The sequence below is a fragment of the Diceros bicornis genome, chromosome 5 (genome assembly GCF_020826845.1).
Source record: "Diceros bicornis minor isolate mBicDic1 chromosome 5, mDicBic1.mat.cur, whole genome shotgun sequence".
NCBI lineage: Eukaryota > Metazoa > Chordata > Mammalia > Perissodactyla > Rhinocerotidae > Diceros > Diceros bicornis.
Genome location: NC_080744.1, coordinates 94,151,714 through 94,179,182, shown reverse-complemented (window position 1 = coordinate 94,179,182; position 27,469 = coordinate 94,151,714). Strand labels below are relative to the sequence as shown.

The window sequence follows — 27,469 nt, the reverse complement described above, 5'->3', positions numbered from 1 at the left end:
TTTTTGTGTATGGTGTAAGATAATGGTCTACTTTCATTCTTTTGCATGTGGCTGTCCAGTTTTCCCAACACCATTTGTTGAGACTTTCGTTTCTCTGTTGTATGTGCTTGGTTCCTTTGTCGAAAATTAGCTGTCCATAAATGTGTGGGTTTATATCTGGGCTCTCAGTTCTGTTCCACTGATCTGTGTATCTGTTTTTCTGCCAGTACCATGCTGTTTTGATTACTGTAGCTTTGTAGTATATTTGAAATCAGAGAGTGTGATACCTCCAATTTTCTTCTTTCTTCTCAGGATTGCTTTGGTGATTGGGGATCTTCCATTGTTGCATGTAAATTATAAGATTCTTTGTTCTATTTCTGTGAAAAACATTGGGATTTTGATAGGGATTGCATTGAATCAGTAGATCGCTTTAGGTAATATGGACATTTTAACTGTGTTAATTCTTCCAATCCATGAGCATGGAATATCTTTCCATTTCTTTGTGTCTTTGATATCTTTCAACAATGTCTTATAGTTTTCAGGGCACAGGTCTTTCACCTCCTGAGTTAAATTTACTACTAGGTATTTTATTCTTTTTGTTGTGATTGTAGATGGGGTTGTATTCTTAATTTCTTTTTCTGCTAGTTCGTTGTTAGTTATAGAAACACAACTGATTTTTGTATGTTGATTTTTGTACCCTACAACTTTATTTGTTTATTATTTCTAATAGTTTTTTGGTGGATTCTTTAGAGTTTTCTATATATAAAGTCTTGTCATCTGCAAATAGTGACAGTTTTACTTCTTCCTTTCCAATTTGGATACCTTTTGTTTCTTTTTCTTGCCTAATTGCTCTGACTAGGACTTCTAATACTATAGTGAATAAGAGTGGTGAAAGTGAGCATCCTTGTCTTGTTCCTGTTAGAGGGATAGCTTTCACTTTTTCACTATTGAGTATGATGTTAGCTGTGGGTTTGTCATATATGGCCTTTATTATTTTGAGGTACTTTCCTTTTATACTCATTTTATTGAGAGTTTTTATCATAAATGGGTGTTGAATCTTGTCAGATGCTTTTCTGCATCTATTGAGATGATCGTGTGAGTTTTATTCTTCATTTTTGTTAATGTAGTGTATCACGTTGATTGATTTGCAGATATTGAACCATTCTTGCATCCCTGGAATAAATCACACTTGATAGTGGTGTATGATCTTTTTAATATACTGTTGTATTCATTTTGCTAATATTTTGTTGATGATTTTGGCATCTACGTTCATCAGCAATATTGGTCTGTAATTTTCTTTTATTGTGTTGTCCTTGTCTTGTTTTGGTATCAGAGTAATGTTGGCTTCATAAAATGAGTTAGGAAGTATCCTCTCCTCTTCAGTTTGTTGAAAGAGTTTCAGAAGGATGAGTATTAAATCTTTGAATGTTTGGTAGACTTCACCAGAGAAGCTGTCTAGTCCTAGACTTCTATTTTTTGGGAGGTTTTTGATTACTCTTTCATTCTCCTTACCAGTGATCTGTCTCTTCAGATTCTGTTTTTTTGTGATTCAGTTTTGGAAACTTGTATGATTCTGAGAATTTATTCGTTGCTTCTAGATTATCCAATTTGTTGGCGTATATAGCTTTTCATAGTAGTCTCTTAAAATGGCTTATATTTCTGTGGTATCCATTGTAATTTTTCCTGTTTCATTTCTGATTTTATTTATTTGAGGCTTCTCTCTTTTTTTCTTAGTGAGTGCAGCCAATGTTTTGTCAATTTTATTTATCTTTTCAAAGAACCAACTCTTAGTTTCATAGATCTTTTCTATTGTTTTTTAGTCTCTCATTTATTTTTGCTCTGATTTTTGTTATTTCATTCCTTCTGCTGACTTAGGGTTTCGTTTGTTCTTCTTTTTCTAGTTCCTGTGGGTGTAATGTTAGATTGTTTATTTGAGATTTTTCTTATCTCTTGAGGTAGGCCTGTATAGCTATAAACTTCCCTCTTAGTGCTGCTTTTGCTGAATACTATAGATTTTGGTATGTCATATTGTCATTTGTCTCCAGGTATTTTTTGATTTCTCCTTTGATTTCTTCGTTGATCCAATAGTTGTTCAGTAGCATATTGTTTAGTCTCCACATATTTGTGACTTTTCCAGCTTTCTTCTTGTAGTTGATTTCTAATTTCATACCATTGTGGTTGGAAAAGATGTTTGATATGATTTCAATCTTCTTAAATTTATTGAGACTTGTTTTGTATTCCAACATATGGTCTATCTTTGAGAATATTTCACGTGCACTTCAGAAAAATGTGTAGTCTGCTGCTTTGGAATGGCATGTTCTCTATATATCTAGTGAATCCATCTGGTCTAACGTTTCATGTAAGGCTGATGTTTCGTTGTTGACTTTCTGTCTGGATGATCTATCCATTGATGTAGGTGGGGTATTAAAGTCCTCTGCTATTGTATTGCTGTCAATTTCTCCCTTTAGGTCTGTTAATAATTGCTTTATATACTTTGTGCTCATGTCTTGGGTGCATATATATTAATAAATGTTATGGCTTCTTGATGGATTGTCCCCTTTATCATTATATAATGTCCATCTTTTTCTCTCATTACCTTTTTTGGTTTGAAGTCTATTTTATCTCAGTACAGAGATTCCTGCTTTCTTTCAATTGCTGTTTGCTTGGACTGTCATCTTCCATCCCTTCACTTTGAGCCTGTGTTTGTCTTTGGAGCTGAGATGGGTCTCCTGGAGGCAGCATATTGTTAGGTCTTGCTTTTTAATCCATCCAGTTACTCTGTGTCTTTTGATTGATGAATTCAATCCATTTATATTTAGAGTGATTTCTGATATATGAGGATTTAATACTACCATTTTATCTTTTGTTTTCTAGTTGCCCTGTATTTCCATTGTTTCTCTTTCCTTGTGTTTCTGTCTGCCATTTCAGTTTAGTGGTTTTCTGTGATGTTTTTCTCAGTTTCCTCTTTTTTTATGTTTCATGTCTCTGCTCTGAATTTTTGTTTTCTGGTTACTATGAAGTTTGTATAAAATGTCTCAGATGAGATTGTCCTTTTTCTGCTGATAGCATCTTATCTTCATTTGCTTATACAGGTTCTGTCCTTTTCATCTTCTACTTCTATGTTTTTGTTCTCACAAATTACCCTTTTTTGTATTGTGAATTTGTTACCAAATTGAAGTGATTACAGTTATTTTTAATTCTTCCTTTCCCTTTAACCTTTATGTTAAAATTGAGTGTTTACTAACCTAAATTTAGTGTTTACTAAAACTAAAATCAAGTGTTGCAATTTTCTGATTCTGTCTGTTTATTTATCACCTTGCTCAAAGCTTTGTGTACCTTTGCCTTTTTGTTTCAGGTTGGAGAGCTCCTTTCGACATTTCTTTTAAGGCAGGTCTAGTAGCGATGAACTCCCTCAGCTTTTGTTTGTCTGGGAAAGCCTTTATTTCTCCTTCGTATCTGAAAGATAACTTTGCTGGATAGGGTGTTCTTGGCTGACAGTTTGTATCTTTTTCTTTTTTTTTTTTTGTTGTGCTGAGGAAGATTCGCCCTGAGCTAACATCTGTTGCCAATATTCCTCTTTTTGTATGTGACCCACCACCACAACATGGCCACTAACAGACGAGTGGTGTAGGTCCATGCCCGGGAACTGAACCCGGGCTGCTGAAGCAGAGCTTGCCAAACTTAACCACTAGGCCACCGAGGCTGGCCCCAGTTTTTATGAATATATCATTCAGCTTTCTCTGCGCCTGTGGAGTTTCTGCTAAGAAACCGGCTGATAGTGTAATGGGGCTTTCTTTGTAGGTTATTGGAGGTTTTTCTCCCCTGGCTGCCTTTAATATTCTCTTTTTGTCCTTGACTTTTGACAGTTTTAGTATCATGTGACTTGGAGAAGGTCTTTTTGCGTTGAGATAATTGGGTGTTCTGTTAGCTTCATGGATTTGTATATCTGTTTCCCTCTCCAGGTCTGGAAAGTTCTCAGCTATTATTTCTTCAAATAAGCTCTCTGCTCCCTTCTGTTTTCTCCTCCTGGGATACCTAGTATCCTTATGTTGCCCTTTCTTTCTTTCTTTTTTTTTTTTTCGAGGAATATTGGCCCTGCACTAACATCTGGTGCCAGTCTTCCTCTTTTTTCTTTTTTCTCCCCAAAGCCTTAGTACATAGTTGTGTATCATAGTTGTAGAGTTGTAGCTCTTCTGTGTGGGATGCCACCTCAGCATGGCTTGATGAGCAGTGAGTAGGTCCGTGCCCAGGATCCGAACTGACAAATCCCAGGCCGCCGAAGCTGAGCACTTGAACTTAACCGCTATGCCAGCGGGCCGGCCCCTGTTGCCCTTTCTGATGGAGTCAGATAACTCTCATAGAATTGCTACGTTTAAAAAAATACTTAGTTCTCTGTCTTCTTCTACCTGCATCATTTCTGGGTTTCTATCTTCGAGCTCACTGATTCTCTCTTCCATATGGTCTGCTCTTTCCAATGTTTCTAATGCATTCCTCATCTCATTTATTGAGTTCTTCAGCTCCATAATTTCTGTTTGGTTCTTCTTTTAGAGTTTCAGTCTCTTTGGTAAAGTATTCGTTCTATTCACTGATTTTATTCCTGAGCTCATTGAACTGCCTTTCTGACTTTTCTTGTAGCTTGTGGAGTTTGTTCATGACAGCTGTTTTGAATTGTTTATCAGTTAGATCACAGTCTTTTTATGAGTTTATGTCTGGTTTCTGGAGAATTATTATTTTCTTTTTGTGATACTGTGTTACTATGGCTTTTCATGGTGCTTGCCGAGTTATTGCATTTGTTGTAGCAAACACTTTTCTTTTTTAGGTATAGCTTTCTTTGTTTTGATTCAAACTTTTCAACCGGTTGGAGATTAGAGGCCTGTCTTTTTTTTTTTTTTTTTCTTTAGTAGGTGGTGCTATAGTGCTAGTTTTTTGGTTTCTCTTACCTGAGCTGCCTGTGACTATACTTGAGGATTGGTACGTTCCACCCTCCACCACCTCTATCTGGGATGTGGCTGATACTCTCTTCATTGCCACCTACACCCCTGGGGTCATTGATGCCTTGCTGTTGCTGGTGTCACTGCAGCCACTGGCTTTGCCATTGAGGTTACAGGGATGGCTGATGCCTTTGCTGCATCTTGGATCACCTGGGTTGGAATCTCCTCTGCCATGGCAAGAGGAGGAAGAGATTAGAGAGGGAGCTGGATTAGCAGAGTACCATCTCTGCTGTTGCCTGTTATCTTGTGGTCACAGGCACCACTGTGGTTGGGATGTCGGAGTCGTGTGTGCACCTCCACTGCTGCTACCAGGCTCTGAGCCGTGGCCAGGGGCCTGGAATCACTGGGCTCTGCCTCCGCTGCTGCCCACCGGGTTCTCTGGGGTTAGGAGTGGCTGGCTCAGCCACTGCAGCTGTGGCTCCAGGGTCCTGGTCACTGCCTCTGCTGTTCCCCTGTTTCACCTCCTCTATGTGCTCCAGTCCACCCACCTTCTTAGGTACCGATGTGTGGATCTCTTTGATGTCCTGGTGTGTTGGGCAATGTAGCCTTTGCCGGGTTATGGATGTTTTATTGAAGGGGAGAGACAAAGGGATACTTTCACACTGCCATGATGATGACCTCTCTGGCCTTGATTTTTTTGTAACAACTTTATTGAGGTTTAATTCACATATAAAGTTCACTCATTTAAAGTGTACAATTCAGTGGCTTTTAATATGTACATAGAGTTGTGTAGCCATCATCACAATCAATTTTAGAACATTTTCCTCAGCCCAAAGAGAAACTCCACACCCCTAGCCATCATCCCCCAATCTACTCACCACCACCCCCCCCAAGCAATCACTAATCTATTCTCTGTCTCTATAGATTTGCCTATTCTGAACATGTCTTATAAATGGAATCATGCTATATGTGGTTCTTTGTGACTGGCTTCTTTCTCTTAGCGTAATGTTTCAAGGATTCATCATTATTGTAGCATTTATCAGTTCTACATTCTTTTGTGTGACCAAATAATATTCTGTTGTATGGATATACACATTTTATTTATCCATTTATCAGTTGATGGACATTTGGGTTGTTTCTACTTGTTGGCTATTATGAATAATGCCCCTATGAACATTCATGTACAAGTGTTTGTTTGAATACCTGTTTTGTTTCTTTTGAGTACTATATACTTAAGAGTGAAATTGCTGGGTCATATAGTTACTCAGCATTTATCCTTTTGAAGTACCACCAGACTGTTTTCCAGAGCAGCTGCACCATTTTACATAACCACCAGCAGTGTATGAGGGTTCTGATTTCTCCACATCCTCACCAACAATTATTATCTTGCTTTATTATAGCCAGTTTTTAAAATAACAGCTTTTTTGAGACACAATTTATGTATCATAAAATTCACCCTTTTAAATTATATAATTCACTCTCCTTGATTTTTGAAGGATATTTTTACTGGGAAAAGAGTTCTAGGTTATTTTTTCTCAGCACATTGAAGATCTCAGTTTACTGTCTTCTGATTTCCTTGTGTGTGTGTGTGTGTGTGTGTGTGTGTGTGTGTGAGGAAGATTAACCCTGAGCTAACACCTATTGCCAATCCTCCTCTTTTTTGCTGAGGAAGATTGGCCCTTGGTTAACATCCATGCCCATCTTCCTCTACTTTATGTAGGATGCCTGTCACAGTTTGACTTGATGAGCAAGCAGTGTGTAGGTCTGTGCCTGGGATCTGAACCTGTGAACCCCGGGCTGCCAGAAGCGGAGCTTGTGAACTTAACCACTATGCCACCAGGCCAGCCTCCTGATTTTCATTTTTGCTGAAGAGAAATCAGATTTCTGTCCAAATGTTGCACAATGATATATTTTGGTGTGGATTTCTTTTTATCTATCCTGCTCAGAATTTGTTTGCTTTCTTGAATCTGAGGATTCATGTCTTTCATTAGTTCTGAAAAAGTTCCAGCTATTATCTTTTCAAATATTAATTCTGCCACAGTTTCTTCTCTTTTTCTGGAACTAGATGGCTGGATTTATATTAGACTTTATTACACTATCTTTCATGTCTTTTAACTTCTCGTATTTTCCATCCATTTTCTTTCTCTCTCTGTGTATGCCTCTAAGTCAGAAACTATGAAGGATCTTAGATTTTACCCTACTTTTAAGGTAGCAAGGTAGCCTGCCACAGTTTTTTATTCACACACACACATTTACACATATACTGACCAGACACAAGACCCCTGGGTCAGAGATCCACATGGTTTTACAGCAAAAACAGCCAGCAATATCTTGCGACAGTTACCCACACCCTACTTCCTACAGGGTGACGTGATGAAGAAGATACATATGCATACAGTTGAGTGCATCACAGGAGAGGAGAGGAACCCCAAATTCAGAGACTCTTAGCATTTAAGAGTTACCAGCATATCTGCACATTCTCCCCTCCAGAGATTACTCATTACCCTAGAATGTAGGCAGATCTCCGCTGGGTAAGAGGGGGAAGATGCCTTAAGGTTTATTACCCTGAAATGTAAGGAAATATCTCTAGGGAAAGAAAGGAGAGGGCTTTATTTTTACTACTGTTGGATGTCTCTGGGGAGGTATGGCTCCAAATCTCTCCAGAGGGATACACTATCTCTAGCTGCCACGACCATTTGCTACTTAATATGTCCTTTGCTCAGAAGGCTTGGACCATGTGGTAATATGAGAAATCCATGGAGACAGATCCTGGACACTTTCCTCTGACTTTCTTTCCCGTTTACTGATGATCTCTTTAACTATATGTAACCTACGGGTAAATCCATCCATTGAATTCTTAATTTGGGTTATCGTATTTTTCATTCCTAGAAGTTCTGTTTGCAAGGTCGTTTTTATAGTTTTCTGTTTACTGCAGATACTTCCAAGCTTGTCTTTTATTTTTCTAAACATAAAAAATTTAATTGCTTTATACTCTAATGCCTGATACTGTTTGACTGTTTCTGTTACAACGAGTTCTCATTCTTGGTGGCTTGTTTCTTGTGTGCTTGGCTACTTATGACTGTTGGCTACACATTCTCTTGAAAAATTATTTGTAGGAACTATTTAAGGCCTAAGATAAGGTGTATCCCTCCAGAGACATTTTCGCGTTTGTTTCTGCCAGGTACCTTGGAGTTAGGGTCACTTTAATCTAAATTCATGACTTGAATTTTTTTTTTAATTATGCAAGTGATGAAAATTGGGTTGAAAAGATTCTTGGGCTTGTGATTTCAAGGTCTCTCCCACTCAGTCCCTCAGTGATTGGTAACTCTCCTTTACTTATGGACACCTGGGGATAGAAGTGGGATTTAATTTTGGTTTACCTTTTCCCAAATGATATAGGCCTTTGGGGTGCTGGTTTTATAGGAGATCACTTCCCACCTTGGGTGGGCCCTCACTTTGATTCTGTCCATCTTTTTCCAACAAGGCTATCAAAACTGATGTTCAGGGGCCAGCCCCGTGGCGTACTGGGTAAGTGCGTGCGCTCCACTGCTGGTGGCCCGAGTTCTGATCCCGGGCGCGCACCATGGCACTGCTTGTCAGGCCATGCTGTGGCGGTGTCCCATATAAAGTGGAGGAAGATGGGCACAGATGTTAGCCCAGGGCTCAGTCTTCCTCAGCAAAAAGAGGAGGATTGGCATAGTTGTTAGCTCAGGGCTGATCTTCCTCACACGCAAAAAAACAAAAACAACAGACAAAAAAACTGATGTTCAGGGCCGGCCTGGTGGCACAAGCAATTAAGTGCGCACGCTCCACTGTGGTGGCCCGGGGTTCGCCGGTTCAGATCCTTGGGCACGCACCGACGCACCACTTGGCAAGCCATGCTGTGGCGATGTCCCATATAAAGTGGAGGAAGATGGGCATGGATATTAGCCCAGGGCCAGTCTTCCTCAGCAAAAAAAAAAAAAGAGGAGGATTGGCAGATGTTAGCACAAGGCTGATCTTCCTCACCAAAAAAAAAAAAAAAACCTGATGTTCAAATTTACAGGATTAGATAGCTATCCTCAAGTCAAAAGCAACTTCATTGTCCTCCTTACCTCTCTAGGTTCCCACTTTCATTTAGATTTTGGCCTGATGATTTTTTCAACTTGTCAAAGATTTGATGTATTTAATAATTTCTTATTTTATCCAGCAATAATCTAGAACAACCATCAACAAATGTTTTCTGTAAATGTACAGATAGTAAATATTTTAGGCTTTGCAGACCAGACATTCTCTGTCATAACTACCCAACTATGGTGCCAAAGTTGCCATAGGCAATATGTGAACCAAATGGGCATGATTGTGTTTCAGTAAAACTATTTTCAAAAACAGGCTGCAGACCAGATTTGGCCCATCAGTCATAGTTTGCCAACTACTAATCCAGAGTATATTGCTTACTGATTATCCCAATAACATTTGTTAAATATTGATTACTTTCCCTATTTTGTTATGTTTCTCTCATTACACACTAAACATTATATTTTGGAGACTAGCTTTTTTTTTTTCCCTCCTGAAAGCCCTAGTACATAGTTGTATATTCTAGTTGTAGGTCCTTCTGGTTCTTCTATGTGAGCTGTCCCCCCAGCATGGCTACTGACAGACGAGTGGTGTGGTTCCGCACCTGGGAACCGAACTTGGGCTGCCAAAGCAGAGCGCACCGAACTTTAACTGATAGACCATCAGGGCTGGCTCTAGGTTTTTCCTTTTTTAAAGGTGAATACTATGCTATTTAAATTATTGTTGCATTTAATATGATTATATTTCTAATGCTAGTTCTCACCCCAGTGTTATTTAGTATTCTTGTCTCATGCTTTTGTCAAATGAATTTTGTGTTCTTTTTTTTTTTTTGAGGAAGATTGGCCCAGAGCTAACATCTGTTGCCAATCTTCCTTTTTTCCATTTTTTCTCCACAAAACCCCAGTACATAGTTGTATGTCCTTTTGGTTCTTCTGTATGGGACACCACCTCAGCATGACTTGATGAGCAGTGAGTAGGTCTGTGCCCAGGATCTGAACTGGAGAACCCCAGGCTGCCAAAGCAGAACACGTGAACTAAACTGCTACGCCATGGGTCTGGCCCCTCAAATGAATTTTGGAAGCATTATTGTTGAGTTTTGTGAAATATTCTTGTGGTATTTTAATTAAAATTTTGTTAAAATCATAATGTATAGAGAGCAGTTGTCTTTATGATATTTAAACCTTTTATTTAAAAACATGAAATAGTTCTCTGTTTACCCAAATCTTTATTTATTTCTCCCAGTAGTATTTGGTCATATTCCTTACATCATGAAGATATGTGTCTTTTGTTAAGTTAATGGGTAGTTATTTTTAGTATTTTTCATTGCTATTGTTAACTGAATGCCTTTTGAAAATTGTATTTTCTAGTTAGTTATTACTACTACATGAGAATGCATTTGACTTTTGTGGATTTATATTTATCTTTTATTTAACTACTTTAGTGAAGTTTTAATTATCTATTGTTATAACTGATTTCCTTTGGATTGTATTGGTATATATAATCAACTTGTCTACATGTAATGATATTCTTGTCTCTTCTTTTTCTAGTATTTTCCTTTTTAAATATTTTTGCATTGGCAAGAATGTTCAATATGAGAGTGAAAATAAGAGATCAATTTTGTTTTTGCCTCTATTTTTTTTTTTTTTATGAGGAAGATCAGCCCTGATCTAACATCCGATGCCAGTCCTCCTCGTTTGCCAAGGAAGATTGGCCCTGGGCTAACATCCATGCCCATCTTCTTCTACTTTATATGGGACGCCGCCACAGCATGGCTTGACAAGCGATGCGTCAGTGCACGCCCGGGGTCCAAACCTGCAAACCCTGGGCTGCCAAGGCAGAGCGTGCGCACTTACCCGCTGTGCCACCAGGCCAGCCCCTTTTTGCCCCCATTTTTAATGGATTCACCCCTATTATAAAATATAAGATATTATGTTGGGTCTTGATCTTAATACTTCTAATTCTGTGTTTTAATGTATCTATTAGAAATGGTTTGAGTTTTATCAGATGTCTTTTCAAAAATGCATTGATAATACATACTGTATGATTGATTCCATATATGAATCAAGAAGGTCAGGAACAGGCAAAACTAATCCCTGGTGATAAAGTCAGATAATAGTTACATCTGGGGCACGTTAACTGGGAAAGGGCACAAGAAAGAATATTGAGGTGCTAGAAATGTTCTATACCTTGATTTGAATGTTGTTTATAGAGTTATATACATAAGTAAAACTATTTTGAGACATACTTAAAATCAGTGCACTTTACTGGATGTATGTTTTACCCCAATAGAAATGTATCTTAAAAATCTATTCATGTGATCATATTGATCGATTTTTATTAATTAAACTAAGATAATATATTAGTGGTTTCACTTCATGTTCAAGTGGCTTTACGTTTCCGTGATAAGCCATAGTTGATCACAGTTATAATCCTTTTGAGACATTCTTTCTGTATTCTTTAACATTGTTTTTTATTCTTTCATTCAGTAACTATTGATTAAGTGCTAGATGCTTAGAGATGCTATGGGTTATAAAACCAATAATGGCCCATAATTGCATAGTACTTTCAATCTAGTAGAAGAAATAGCCAATCAAATAATTACAAAAGTGAATGTGGAATTGCAACTATGATAAGAACTGCAATTGAAAGGTATTTGTTATTATCAGAGTGTATTATAGGGGCTGCCCGGTGGCGTAGCGGTTAAGTGCGTGTGCTCCACTTCGGTGGCCTGGGGTGTGCTGGTTTGGATCCCAGGCGCACACCGACGCACCGCTTGTCAAGCCATGCTGTGGCGGCATCCCATATAAAGTAGGGGAAGATGTGGTATTTTAGCCCAGGATGTTAGCCCAGGCACAGATGTTAGCCCAGGGCCAATCTTCCTCAGCAAAAAGAGGAGGATTGGCATCGGATGTTAGCTCAGGGCTGATCTTCCTCACACACACAAAAAAAGTGTATTATAGGGGAATTTTTCCTTATCAAGCCCTTATATGTTGCTTACTATCTGCCAGACACCATTCTAAGCACTTCACAAATATTAATTCATTCAGATTTGCATAACAACCATATGAGGTGGGTAGGCATTGTATAGATGAGAAATCTGAGGTACAGAGAGGTTAGATGATATGTCCAAGGGCACTTAGCTAATAAGTGGCAGAGCCAGAATACAGACCCATGTACTTTAGCTCTGAGCCCATGCTCTTAACCACTCTTATGCTACTACCTAAATATGGAGTTTTTCTTAAGGAAATAATGATTAGATTGACGTATGAAAGATGAATAGGAGTAAACTGTGTCAGCAGGGTCTGATAGAAGGCTCCTGTTTCAAGAAGGAGCATGTAGTCAACTGCGTCAGATACTAGGAGGTCAGGAAAGAGAAAGATTGAAAAAGGCTATTGGATTAAGTAACATAGAGTTCATTAGTGCCCCTACTAAGGGTTTTGGCATTGTGATCAGGGTAGAAGCCTATATGAGAAGAGTGATTGGGAGAGGGGAGGCGGAGAGGGAAGGTAAGTCTTTCAAGAAGTTTGGCTCTGCAGGGAAGGAGAGAGAGGGCAGTATCTATAGGGAAGAAATGGAGTCATAGAAGTCTCATTTTTGGGGTTTTTTTTCCCTCAAAGAGAGAGGTTCTCACATGTTTAAAAGCTAAAAGGGAGCTAGTTGAGTAGGGGACACTAATTATACAAGAAAGAGAAAGATTAGTAAGAAGTAGAGTAAGGTTTTTGAGAAGATGGAGGATATATAGGGGCTCTAAAGGTTCAGGTGGAGAACTTGACCTTGTCAAAGAGGGTAGGCTGGGTGCACATAAAGGGGGGCTGCATGCTTGGCAGCAGAAAAATGAGGGAGTTTCTTGTGGTGGTTTTCACTATCTCTGGGAAGTAGAAAGGAAGTCATCTGCTGGGAGAGAAGAGTAGGAGGTTTGAAAAAGTGATTATGTGAGAGAGTACGTTGACCTAAGAAATGTAGTTTTGCTGGACCTTGTTGCGGGCCCATTTGAGGTTGGTGAGCAAGAACTTACATTTCTTATTTTGTTCTATGGTGTTTTAGGATCAGGACTGTGCTTGTTTTGTAGAACGAGTTTTGGTGTTTAAAAAAAAACGTTTCAAAGTTCTTTCTGTTTTGAATGTTCATTTTGGTTTCCTATTTCTTTCTTGTATCAACATTGACAATTTATATTTTTATCAAAAAAGTATTTAATTTAGATTTTCAAATCAACTATCATACTATGGTAGTTAATGTTCCTACATATATTTCTCTTATTTTCTATTTCTTTTCTCTATATTTTACTTTTTCCTTTCATATTTTGTTTTACTGTTTGTCCCTGTATTATCCTTTCTAAAAACGACCTCTTTTTTTGTTTTTTTGTTTTTTTTTATTGATGTTTAATGGTTTCTAACATTGTGAAATTTTGGGTTGTACATTTTTGTTTGTCCATAACCACATATATGACTCCCTTCACCCCTTGTGCCCACCCCCCACCCCCACTGCCCTGGTAACCACAGTCCAGTTTTCTCTGTCCATGTGTTGGTTTATATTCCACATATGAGTGAGATCATACAGTGTTTGTCTTTCTCTTTCTGGCTTATTTCACTTAACATAATACGCTCCAGGCCCATCCATGTTGTTGCAAATGGGACGATTTTGTCTTTTTTTATGGCTGAGTAGTATTCCATTGTATATATATATACCACATTTTCTTAATCCAATCGTCAGTCGAGGGACACTTAGGTTGCTTCCACTTCTTGGCTGTGGTGAATAATGCTGCAATGAACATAGGGGTGCATAAGCCTCTTTGGAGTGTTGATTTCAGGTGCGTTGGATAGATTCCCAGTAGTGGGATGGCTGGATCATAGGGCATCTCTATTTTTAATTCTTTGAGGAATCTCCATACCGTTTTCCATAGAGGCTGCACCAATTTGCATTCCCACCAGCTGTGTATGAGGGTTCCTGTTTCTCCACATCCTCTCCAACATTTGTTGTTTTTTGTCTTGGTGATTATAGCCATTCTAACAGGCGTGAGGTGGTATCTTAGTGTTGTTTTGATTTGCATTTCCCTGATGATTAGTGATGTTGAACATCTTTTCATGTGCCTATTGGCCATCTGTATATCTTCCTTGGAGAAGTGTCTGTTCATTTCCTCTGCCCATTTTTTGATCGGGTTGTTTGTTTTTTTGTTGTTCAATTGTGTGAGTCCTTTATATATTATGGAGATCAACCCCTTGTCAGATGTATGTTTTGCAAATATTCTCTCCTAGCTGGTTGGTTGTCTGTTCATCTTGATTCTGGTTTCATTTGTCTTATAAAAGCTCTTTAATCTGATAAAGTCCCACTTGTAAAAACGACCTCTTGATGTTATCAACTCCCCTCATTTTTCTTTATTGGCTTTCCTGCCATGTAAAAAAGCTTTTTTAAATTGTTATTCTATGCTTTTTCTAAGATCTTAATGTATATATAATTAGTTTATTGTTTTCCTCTCCTTTGGCCGTATCCAAATAAAGCAGATTCTTACCAAAGGTTATGGACTCCTGTTGGGACTTAGAACCCCCTGAAACTGATTGCAAAATTGTGTTCATTTTTCTGGACAAAAGGTCTATCACTTTTATCAAATGTTTACCAGAAGCTATAGCCCAAAATGCAGAGAACCAGTGCAAACCAAGAGTTCAGTATTGTATTGTCTTCATTGTCACTCTTTAAAAATGTATCATTTTATAATGTTGGGATTTTTTTCTCTGCTCCAGTTGTTTTATTAAGACCATATTTTAAACTTTCTAAATTTTGCTTATATTTTTCGTATTAATTTATTTTTATTAACTTGTGCCTCCAGTTTGAAACTATGTAATCTCTGTTTTGTATCTATTTTATTTTTCTTTATGACAGTTTTTTGATTGCTTATCAACATTTTTAAAGGGATTATATTCTCTATACTTCTCATTTTATTCCTGCCAAATATCTATTGGTCCTGGAGTCATAGAAAGCTAATTTTAGAAGGAAACCTAGAGATTCTCTAACCCAACCACCTTATTTTACAAATGAGGACAGCAGAGAGAATAAATTAAATCCTTAAAGCCCACACACACAATGATTTGTGGCAGACTTGACCAAAGAACTTGGGTTCTTAATACGTTTCTCATTTCCACTGGTCTTTGCTTTTTGTGGTAAAGTGGTACTGATCTCCTTACAATTGTGTTTCTTTTATTTCTCCCTGCATTTTTAACAGTTTTAGCTTTATACGTTTTCATGCTGTGTCGTTTGGATCATATAGATTAAATATAGTTTGGGCTTTTTAATCATTCTACAGTGACTTTTTTATTTATTCCCTTTGCCTCAAACTCTCCTTTATATAATGTGTATGTCCTTTCTTTTTATATTTCTTATCCGTTGTTTTTGTTTAATTTTACCTATTAAATATAATTGAAAGATAAATAAAAGTCTAAAAGAGAATTACTTTAAATACATTTTTACTATGGATTTAAAAAAGAGGAGAGATAATTAAAAGCTATGTAATAAAAACAGTGATATGGAAGATTTTTGGAAAAATAGACCTGGAAGATTCCTCAAAAAATTAAAAATAAAAATACCCTATGATCCAGCTATCCCACTACTGGGAATCCATCCAACGAACCTGAAATCAACAATCCAGAGAGGCTTATGCACCCCTGTGTTCATTGCAGTATTATTCACTATAGCCAAGAAGTGGAAGCAACCTAAGTGTCCCTCAACTGACGACTGGATCAAGAAAATGTGGTATATATATGCAATGGAATACTACTCAGCCATAAAAAAAGACAAAATCGTCCCATTTGCAACAACATGGATGGGCCTGGAGGATACTATGTTAAATGAAGTAAGCCAGAAAGAGAAAGACAAACACTGTATGATCTCACTCATATGTGGAATATAAACCAACACATGGACAGAGAAAACTGTATTGTGGTTACCAGGGACAATGGGGGAGGGGTGGGCACAAGGGGTGAAGGGAGACATATATATGGTGATGGACAAACAAAAATGTGCAACCCACAATTTTACAATGTTAAAAATCTATTAAAACATCAATAAAAAAAATAGACCTGGAGACCACCTGATAACCAGTAATTAATAAATTTCCCTTTTTATGGGATATAATGGGATTACAAATTTTGACAGTTCTGTTTTTCTTAGGTAAGTATATAGAGATCTATATGCCTCTTCCCAGAAGATAAAATATATATAACAATAAGTGAAGAAAACATATAACATTTATGAAATCCCTGTCAAAAGTCTCTCTTCGTCTAGAAATTGTGTTTGCTTGAGGTTTAATTTGATTAGAGAAGAGAGAGTTGCTTGCCCCTAGTGCCCTAGTTGAGGTGAAGTTGAGGCTCATAGGTTCTGATCAGCTCTTGCCTCGCTCACCACTTTTGCCCCAGGGAAGGTAACTCCTCCCCTTTGAACAGTAAGCGAGTGGGGCTCACCCCCTAAACCTCTACGTTTGGCAGAAGACTGGAAACAGTGCAAGAAATATCTGAATGTTACGTGGCACTGAATTTCTTAAGAGTAGTCTTTTTGGCTAGTCTATCCCAAAATAGTAATGTTAGTCTCACTTATTTGAAAGAAAAGGAATTCTGCACTTAAAAAAAAAAAATTTTCCTTTCTCTGTCCCATGTCTTTTGTTTTTTCTAAGGTCTTTTTTTACCTTACTTTTGTTCTAATAACTGTACATCTTCCAGCAACAATCCTTTTCCCATTGGTGTTCTTAAAGCGTGTTTAATAGACTTGGTTTGGGCCCACCCCGTGGCTTAGCGGTTAAGTGCGCACGCTCCGCTGCTGGTGGTCCGGGTTCGGATCCCGGGCGCGCACCGGCGCACCACTTCTCTGGCCATGCTGAGGCCGCGTCCCACATACAGCAACTAGAAGGATGTGCAGCTGTGACATACAACTATCTACTGGGGCTTTGGGGGGGGGAATAAATAAATAAAATCTTTAAAAAAAAAAAGACTTGGTTAACTCAGATCATCAGTTGCTTCCATTAACTTTTTTTTTGTTTTTAAAGTCGGTGTTGCTATTTGAACAGTTCTTAATGGCCAGTTTTAGAGATAAGGCTTGAATCTTACATTTTTCTAAGACTTTAAAACTACAAAAAGATATTTCTCTTCTTGTCATATGTGAATGACAATTGCTTGGGTCTTTTGGCCTGAGGATCTTACAAATGTTCTCTGTGTCCCTCAGAATTCATCAGAAGTAATTCTGTTTGTTACTGTAAATGTGATATTTTTTTTGCTCTTCCACTAGTAGGATTTTTAAAAATGTTTCCTTTTAGTTTAATTTCGTAAGACTACTTCTTAGTGTCATATTCTGGTTGTTAAATAAAAAAGGTCCTTTCAATTTCTGGCCTAAATTATTTTTATTCATTCAAGATACTGTTCAGATAGGACTCCTTTCATCATTTATTCTTTGCCATTGGTTTCTTTTACTACTTCAAGAAGTCTCATTTACTGGATATATTTTTTCTATTCCTGCTCTGGATTGTTGTCATTCTCTCATACCATCTTTTCACTGATTTACTTATTCTTTCCATGTACGGATATGGTTTTCTAGTTTATTTTGTTTCATTCAATACGTTTTTTTGCGCTGTTGATTCAGCTTTTTGCCTGTTTATATTACAATGGCATAATAACTTCCTTCATGTATGTGAGAGAAAATTTTAGTCGTTTTCCAAATTATGCTTGTGATTCTTGTGGTGAATCTAACTCAGAGGTTTATTTTTTTAAGTTTTCTGGGCTCTCATTCCTTTGTTCCTCTTTAGTATTGTGACACTTTTCATTAGTCTCAATTTACTTATTTTCAGTTTATTTTCCTCCTTTAATTTTATGTCACTGATCCTCATTGCTGGTGAGCAATTTTTTGTGTCAGGCAATTTTATTGATACTTTAATGGAATATGCGCAGAGGAGACACCTTTTTGTTTCTCTGTACTTACCAACTTCTTAAAAGCTTTCCCACTGAGGAATATTGAATAGGAATATTGTGTATTTACTTCCATGCTTTGGACTATGGCTCTGGCTAGAGGATGCTACCCTGTAAGGAGTAACCAAAGATCAGTGTAGCTTAAAAGTAGGGAAAGGGGCCCCAGGGTTAAGGTTGACTGTGTGCTAACTATGAATCCATAATGTATCACTACAGTTATGAAATATTTAATGAAACATTTGTACTGCTGACCGGCTAAATATACATACAAAATCATGCTGAGGAATAATGTTGGAAAACTCTATTAGAGTACCATGGCTGGTTTTGATCTGAAAATAAATAAGATATGGAAAATTAGTAGAAGGGTGAGATAAGAACAATAAAAACTTAGGAGTATGGGAAGAGGTTAAGTAATGATGCCATGGATCATTTGTTCTGCTTAGTGTCTTATGGCTGAAGGTCTGTGTGCCTCTGCGTCTGCAGACTAATTGGTTGAGGTTGAAATTCTGCGAGGGCAGTAGTATCATCACTCTTTATCATTTATACTGTGAAAGACTTACACATTGGATAGAACCTTGGAGAGAGCATACTTCAATAAAAGGCCAGTGCTTTTAAGCTGGATACAAAATGGAGATGCCTTTGGACGTGCAGGGACTGTGGTCTTAAAGTATTCTCCACTAAAAAAAATCAGGGCTCCTTGGGGAAATGGCTGATTCTAAGTTTAGGGCAAAAAATGCACAAGATAAGCCTGGGACATCTTTTCATTCCAGACAGTAAGAAAACTCTTAAAGACTACTAAATTTATGTCAGAAGGACTGAAGAGTCAACCTGAAAAGGTTCCCACTGGCCAAACATGAAACAATTTGAAAATCAATAAGGGTGATAAACTATATTGGATTGAAATTTACCTAATATGTTTAATCCATGAGTTTACAATGATACCGAAAAAAAAAAATTGACCACCACTGGAGGTGTGTTAGAGAATGAACTCATTATTTTGAAAACTAATAAATAAAGGAAAAGAATCTAATGTTTATCCTGTCTTTCCAATGTGAACTGTACTACTGGGTGACAGAATAGTAAATCAGAGGGAGTTTCTCTTGATAGAAATATTCCAGTTAATGAATAAAGAAAGAATGACAAAGGGGCCAGCCCAGTGGCATAGTGGCTAAGTTGGCATGCTCTGCTTCAGCAGCCCAGGGTTCACGGGTTTGGGTCCCGGGCGTGGACCTACACACTGCTCGTCAAGCCATGTTGTGGCAGCGTCCCACATACAAAGTGGAGGAAGATGGGCATGGCTGTTAGTTCAGGGCCAATCTTCCTCACCAAAAAAAAAACCCAAAAAACAAAGAAAGAATGACAGAATTAAAATATCACCATTTTGGGAGGTCACCTTCAGAATGGTGAGGTGAGAACATTGGGATGTGTGTATAGGTGAAACAATATTGGATGAGTTGAAAATTGTTGATGCTGGGTGATGGGTCGTAGGAGTTCATTATACCTTTCTGTCTGCTTTTTTATGTTTACTTTGGTGACAACTTTATTAAGATATAATTCGCATATCAATGTGAATTATTCAGTGTTTATTAATTAATTGTTTTACCTAAAGCATTTTAAAGAGGAAGAAGAGGCAGAAATCATTCCTTCTTTTGGAGAAGGTGGAACAAAATCTGTATCTTAATCGTCATCAAGCTCAACACATGGAGATTTCTCAATTGAATGTAATTCAGTTTCTTCCAAGTTTTTCTTCTTTTCACTATTATTTAAAGTAAAACAATTGTTAAACATAGGTTATTTTAATAATTAGTGAGTGGAAAACAATTTATGCAAAACTTTATATTTCCATGAATATCTAGTGTTATTAACCCTTCCTACTAAGATATATGGCATAAAATAAAAGTAGATCTCTGGTAAAGATAGAATGGGAAAGGGGGGTTTAACTATCAACTAAAATGAGGATTTTTTACCATCCATAGATTTCAGCTAGTCTGTCTTTCTTTAGCCCCAGTAATTTTAAGGTGGCTTAAGCTGTACATTATCCTGGGCAATAGGTCAGCAGTATCACAATTTGTTACATAAGGGGTATAAATGTGCTTGGTAAAAGTATTCTTTCAGGTTGAAACTAGATAATTATGAAGCACAATATCTTGCTGGTAAACCATTGCTCTCATTGGTGGTGCTTTTTCTTCTTTTCCCGGTTTTCCTCTTGGGCAGAGAATTCAGTTATTCATTTGTTCTTCGGGTTTTCAGTATGCTTTGATCATTTTCTCCCACTTTACTCTCTGTCCAGCTCCCATTTATTCTTCAGTGCCAGGCCAGGTCCCATTTTTCTACAAGGCTTTTCCTAATCATCCCTTCCCTAATGTCTTTTGTGCTTATTTTAGCATTGGGGGAAAACCAGGTCATTTTGCTATTTAAGTGAGCCTTCAGTTAGTTAAAGATTATATATTTCAAATGTCACCAGTTATAAATGTCAAAACAATTTTTTGACCAAAAAAAAGCCTCACTACTCTGGGCACAGTTGGAATAGTACTCCACCCCCCTAATATATATTGTGATTAATGCAAAGTACATAACTCCACTGATATTTTTTTCCTTCAGTTTCTAGGATCATGGCTGCTGTTCCTCTAAATAATCTCCAGGAGCAACTCGAGCGTCATTCAGCAAGAAAACTTAGTAATAAATTAAGTCTTTCAAAACCAAAATCTTCGTAAGTATTTTGGTTGGTTTGCTGTCACACAGGCACAACAGACGGTGTGATACAAATGAGATATTTATCTTCCCGTTTAACCCTCTCCTTGTACAGATGAGGAAACAAAGCTGAGAGGGTCGGTGATTCTCCCACTTTGCAAATTAATGGTAGAGCATATTTTAGCAGCACTAGGTAATAAATTGTTCAGCACCTTTCCATGGTTCCTGGCACATATTACTTGCTCAGTAAATATTTGTTGAATGAATGAATAATGAATCTTCTCATAAATTTGGGCAAATAAGTATTTTTAATATTTTATTGTAATTTTATGTCCTTTCTGAAAAGTTTATAGGGAAACTGTAGCTCTCCAGTGCTGGATTTTCCTCCAAGCTATACTCTAAACTCCTTCTAATGATATCTAATAATAACTTATATTCTTTATGGTGCTCTTACCAGATTCTAGAGACTGTTCTGGGTGCTTGACTTTAAAGTCACCCTTGACCTTCATGTCACTGAATCTAGCATATGTCCAGGACTCTTGCCTCTTTTACTTGTCCTTCTGGTTTCAGCATAGCTAGCAGTGTTTAACTCTGCCCCATAAAACTTATCAGAGTAGCAGCAAGTAGCCACATTTGAGTCTCTTCTCTTTTTTACTTACGCAGTCCCCTCCCTCTGGAGCTGCTATTAATTAAGGACTACCAGCCTGAGAAATAAAGTAGTGGGAATGGCCTGGATACTCTCAAAACTGAATAATTAGCTTCTGAATAGGAAAGATCAGCACATAATAAGTATAGTTTAAGTTACCTTATAAATTTTAAAATCAGAAAAGAAGATAGATGCTTTGCTCTTTTGTGATACAATGAAAAAAAGTTGTTACATAAATTAGTAAAAAGAATTTAGAGTTTTGTTTTCTATAGTTGGGTTTGTTAAAATCAATCCATCTAATTCATTTTTTCAATTATTTTTCAGAGGTTTCACTTTTAAAAAGAAAATATCATCAGCCAACGATGTATCTGTAACTAGGGTGTCAGTAGCAAAAACACCCGTGTTGAGTGATAAAGATGTTAATGTTACTGAGGCCCTTTCCTTCACTGAACCTCTACCGCACACCACAAATCAGCAGACAAGGATCAATGACTCTCAAAACACTCCAGCAGGACAGCAAACCAAGAGAGTTGGTTCAAAACCATTACTGCCAGATTTGTTGCAGGTTCCTCAGGAAGTTTTATGTAATACCCGGAAGACACCAGTGGTCAAGGAATCCCGTGATGCTACTTTCAAGAAATTAGAATTTAGTTCTTCATCAGATTCTTTTATTACCATCAATGATTGGGATGATATGGATGACTTTGATACTTCTGGAAATTCAAAAGCATTTGTTACACCATCCAGAAATCACTTTGTAAGAGTAAGCACTGCTCAGAAATGTAAAAAGTCTAAGAGAAACTTTTTAAAAGCCCAGCTTCATAAAACAAATACAGTAAAGGTTGATTTGACTCTTTCCTCCTCTGAAAGCGAGCAAGTATATTTGACTAAGAAACAGGGTGACTCAGGATGGTTAAGTAGTGATGTGATTTGCATTGATGATGGCCCCAATTCTGAAGAGCTTATAAATGAAGATACTCAGGAAAGTCACTCTTTAAAAACTCATTTGGGAGAGGAAAGAGGTAAGAATTATTATTTTATCTCATTTCAATATGTTGATTGTATTGGTCTATTCAAAGCTAGGCATTGGGAACAGTAGCAAATATGATAAATATGCTTTTGTCCTTAGGATCTACAGAGGCGCTTATTGAACAATCTGTTGGCCACACTCTTGAGGCAAGACATACTGATGAAAGGAAAGATTTTATTCTGCTAGTATAATTTTTATATTAACACCAAAGATAGCTCTGTGGTTTTACGTATGAAGAAAATAAGCCCATAGAGGTTAAAATGGCTTCTTAATGGTCTACTGGCTGATTAGTGGTGGAATTGGGAAGTGAAACTAAGCCTTTCTCTTGTAATTCCTTTATGGCTTGTTGCCACCTAATATTGATGTATAGTATGATCTAATCATGCTATTAAAGTATTATAAATTACATTCAAATGGTTTTCTGTTTTGTTTTCATAGTTATTAGATGTCCAGAACTTAATAGCTGAGATTAGCCATATGTGGAAGTACTCACCTTACGAAATAGTTGGAAATATGAGACTAACATCTTTAAACACTAGAATCCCTTCAAGGTTACTATAGGATGAGAGAGGACTGAAAAGTGATTGATAATAAGCAAAACTATAGACTAATCAAATGTGTTGCTATTTATGAAGAGAAAATGTGGTAAAAGTTTAGCTTTTTGAGAGCAACAATTTGGTATTGTGTTTTCCCACGTAGTGAAGAGAGACACTGAATCTGGTAGACCTAAATGACTAGGAAGCCTTTGTGCTAGAGACAGTTTATTTGTACAAACAACAGTGTTTGTGCAATTATCAGACTTACTTGTTGCACTTTACCCTTATTTAAATATGAGTGAAAAATAGAAAAACAAAAGTGCTAATACTAAGTATGGGTTTCACAATTTAACTTCATGAGATAATCATGAAAATCCTTAAGCAAATCTTCAGCCTCAATCCAGCATTCATTGGGCTTAATCTGGTTGACTCAATAATCATTTATGACGAAACAAGCCAACATTAACATGTAAAGGAGAGGGTTCATATACCGAGTGGTGTTACTGTTTGTGACTTGCCTGAAGCACTCACTTTTAAGTGCTCACGCCTTATTCTTTGTCTCGTTAATTATTAAAATAACCTATGTTTATCAACATAGATAATGGTGAAAAGAAGAAAAACTTGGAAGATAAGGAATTACTTTCCATTGAGAAATCTCCATGTGCTGAGCTTGATGAAGATGATTATGGCATAGATTTTGTTCCACCTTCTCCAGAAGAAGAAATGATCTCTGGCTCTTCTTCCTCTTTAAAATGCTCTAGGTAAAATAGCTAATTAATTAGTAAACATTATTGTTTGTTTCTGGAATATCTGAAATAATTTAATTTAGTTATGCGGTGTCATTTCTATATAGATAAATTTCATGCATCTGTACAGTTCATTTTATATTGAAATGAAAGCATCAACAAATCCCTATTTATACATTTTATTTAGTTGGTGGTATTCTAAAGCTGTAAAGTTCCATTATGATTAATTACATGGGACCTCCAAACAATGTTATGTAGTTGATTTTGACATATGGAATATATTCCTAAAAATATTATATTTCCAAACTCCTAGATCTGAAATGGCACAGAACTAACTCTTCTTTTAGGAAATGACTTAGTAAGTAATAAGTCCTGCTTTTTGATCCTGCAGGATAGAATTGGCCATTGTATCTGTCTTCACTGAATTGTAGTAAATTAGTGACAAGATTGTGGTTATGGGAAAAGGAGATAGTGCACATAGCTCATCAGTAGTTTAAAACACTAACAGTCAGTGTGACCTCCGTCCTCACTCCCAGTCTGCTGAGTGGTGGAGCCTATACTATGCTGTTAACCAATATTTTGATGAGAAACAGATCCCTCTAGTATATCACCTTAATTAAGGAAGGAAGGCAGGAAGAACGGTTTGCCTGCATAACCTGGCCTATCTGGGTTTATGTTTTAACAGGTGGGTTGGGATGTTTAAAGAGGTGGGAAAGGTTGATGCATGATTACTATTTGATGACAAAACTGAAAACCTATGAGAGCTCTCCTCTCCTCTTCTCCCTTCTGATAGAAAATGAGCCAGAATTGTAGAAAGTAAAAAACTGAGCAGGAGTTCATATAGAGTCTAGATTCTAAATCAGCATTCTTATTTAACAGGTGAAGCAGCTGAGGCCGAGGGAGCAGCAGGGGGTTGCCCAGGATGATACAGTTAATGACAAATGGGCTAAGATCTAGTGTAGCACTTTTTCCTGGGCCATACCAATTCCTTGTTGAATGCCTAGCCTTTTTCTTTTCTTATAGAAAAAGTGTGTATCGGACAGATAACATCGTAACCATTTTTTTTTTTTTAAACATTCATTGTCAAGAATGCTCTCTCTCTCTTTTTTTTTTTTGGGGGGGAAGATTGGCCCTGCACTGACATCTGTTGCCAATCTTCCTCTTTTTTTCTTTTTTCTCCCCAAAGCCCCAGTACATAGTTGGGTATCATAGTTGTAGAGTTGTAGCTCTTCTATGTGGGACGCCGCCTCAGCATGGCTTGATGAGCAGTGAGTAGGTCCACACCCAGGATCTGAACCTGCACACCCCATATTTTCTTTATCAGTGTTAGGTTTTGATCCTTCTCTACATGTGTGTATGATTTTTGCGTTACTGTAATCAACATGTAACTATAATTTTTTATTCTACTTCTTTTCTCTTAACATTATGTAGCAATATGGAAAATGTTTTTATTTATTTATTTTTGTAAGGAGGATCAGCCCTGAGCTAACATCCATGCTAATCCTCCTCTTTTTGCTGAGGAAGACCAGCTCTGAGCTAACATCTATTGCCAATCCTCCTCCTCTTCTTTTTTGCCCAAAGCCCCAGTAGATAGTTGTATGTCATAGTTGCACATCCTTCTAGTTGCTGTATGTGGGACGCAGCCTCAGCGTGGCCAGAGAAGCGGTGCGTCAGTGCGCGCCTGGGATCCGAACCCGGGCCACCAGTAGCAGAGTGCGAGCACTTAACCACTAAGCCACGGGGCCCGCCCCTGGAAAATGTTTTTAAAATAGTCTTTATTCTTTTTATTTTTTTATTTTTTTTGGTGAGGAAGATTAGCCCTGAGCTAACATCCGTTGCCAATCCTCCTCTTTTTTGCTGAGGAAGATTGGCCCTGGGCTACATCTGTGCCCATCTTCCTCTACTTTACATGGGACGCCGCTACAGCATGGCTTGATAAGCGGTGCTCGATAAGCCGTGCATTGGTCCATGCCCAGGATGTGAAGCTGTGAACCCTGGGCCACCAAAGCGGAGCATGCAAACTTAACCGCTACGCCACTGGGCTGGCCCCTGTTTTTATACCTTTTAACGGCTACATAATTTATTGAGTTGTCATACCATAATTAACTTTACCTAGATCTTCGGCAATTAGAAAATGGTTATTTCCAAGGTTATTCGTAAGGTAGGTTCTCTCTGTATACTTTTTCCATTACAACCTCATATACATTCCTAAAAATATAAGGCTCTTTCTTTAATCATAATATATTATCATTTTAAAAAACAGTATAGAACAGAGCCTGCCCTGATGGCCTAGTGGTTAAAGTTCAGCACACTCTATTTTGGGAGCCTGGGTTTGGTTCCCGGGCACGGAACCACACCACTTGTCTGTCAGTAGCCATGCTGTGGCAGCAGCTCACGTAGAAGAACTGGAGGGACCTACAGCTAGAGTACACAACTATGTACTGGGGCTTTGGGGAGGGAAGAAAAGAAGAGAGAAAGGAAGATTGGCAGCAGATGTTAGCTCAGGGCAAATCTTTCCCAGTAAAACAAAACAAAACCAATATAGAACACAGTTATTCTTCACTGTTTGCTTTAGTTAGAAGATTGCATTCCAAAATCCTGCTTTAGAAAAGTACAGTTGATTCCTGGGTATCAATAAATAGAATTGTCTTTTTTCTCCTTCCTAGTCTATCACTTTTCCCATGCCCATCTTTCAAAGTTTGCTCAAGTCCGGCCTCCTTGGCGAAGCCTTCTCAGGTTCCAGAAAGTATTCTCTTTCTTTGGATTTCCACAGTACCCCCTCTTGAACACTCATTTAGTACTAATTTATTTTGTTACTTTTAAGGTATTTTTAATATCCAGTCAGACTGACAGTGTTTATATGTGTTAGTATTTTTTTATAATGTGTATGAGTTAATTATGTGTAAGATACACATATATACATATTGGCATAGTAAGAAAAGTCTGGATAAAATGCTTTGGAGTCTCAGAAGAGAGAGAGGTGTTAATAACCACCTGCTGAAGAAATTAGAGAAGTGACACTTGGGCTGGGCCTAGAAGAACAGATGTGATTTGAGTAAGAAGAGCTTGGGATGGTGGGTTTTCCAAATTGAGAAAAGAGCAGAAGCAAAACCTCTAAAGTAGACATTGCAGCCTCATGTGAGGAATGTAAGTGATGCCATGTGATTGGAGTGTGGGGTTATTGAAAGGGCGTCACTGGAGATGAAGTCGAAAAAGTCTCTTGGGGCCAGAAGATGGAAGACTTTGAGTGCCAGCTAAAGAGGTTTTAGAATAGAGGAGATAGAAATACATGGTTTTCTTTTCTGTTATATATTATCTGACCAGTTGTGAAAAAATATTAGAGGAAAAATTATGCATTTGGTCTAGTCTAGACTATGATTGATTTTATATTTTTTAATTTGTAGTATGTTAAAGGACCTAGACACCTCTGACAGAAAGGATGGTCTTAGCATATCGGAGGACTTGTCAAAATCTGAGAAAATGACTACACAGCAGCCTCATCAAGAAACCAGCACAGACTGTGATGGTACAAAAGTGTTTTAGACATATCACATATTTTAACTACTTACTTTTGAAAACAAAAATTATATTTTTAACCCATGGCTGTACAGTATAAGATGGTAAGTTTAGGGGCCGGCCCGGTGGCGCAGCAGTTAAGTGCGCGTGCTCTGCTGTGGCGGCCCGGGGTTCACCGGTTTGGATCCCGGACGCGCACCGACGCATGCTGTGGCGGTGTCCCATATAAAGTGGAGGAAGATGGGCATGGATGTTAGCCCAGGACCAGTCTTCCTCAGCAAAAAAAAGAGGAGGATTGGCAGATGTTAGCACAGGGCTGATCTTCCTCACACACAAAAAAGATGGCAAGTTTATAGTTCCTTTTGCTCTAAGTAGAATCATCCTTGTTCGCTGGTTAGC

General features: G+C 37.7%; 1 protein-coding gene across 3 annotated transcripts in view; it reads left to right on the top strand.

Moving 5' to 3' along the window:
• BLM (BLM RecQ like helicase) overlaps positions 1–27,469 on the top strand; it is a 99,069-nt gene that overhangs the window by 16,375 nt on the left and 55,225 nt on the right. For 2 of the 3 annotated variants that reach the window (XM_058542498.1, XM_058542500.1), the window contains exons 2-6: positions 19,515–19,626; positions 20,507–20,615; positions 21,567–22,264; positions 23,407–23,569; positions 26,959–27,080. In XM_058542498.1, coding sequence (XP_058398481.1) covers positions 20,518–20,615; positions 21,567–22,264; positions 23,407–23,569; positions 26,959–27,080 — 1,081 coding nt within the window. In that variant the 5' untranslated portion in view covers positions 19,515–19,626; positions 20,507–20,517. The remainder of the gene's footprint in view (positions 1–19,514; positions 19,627–20,506; positions 20,616–21,566; positions 22,265–23,406; positions 23,570–26,958; positions 27,081–27,469) is intronic. The other variant, XM_058542499.1, reaches the window with a different exon arrangement.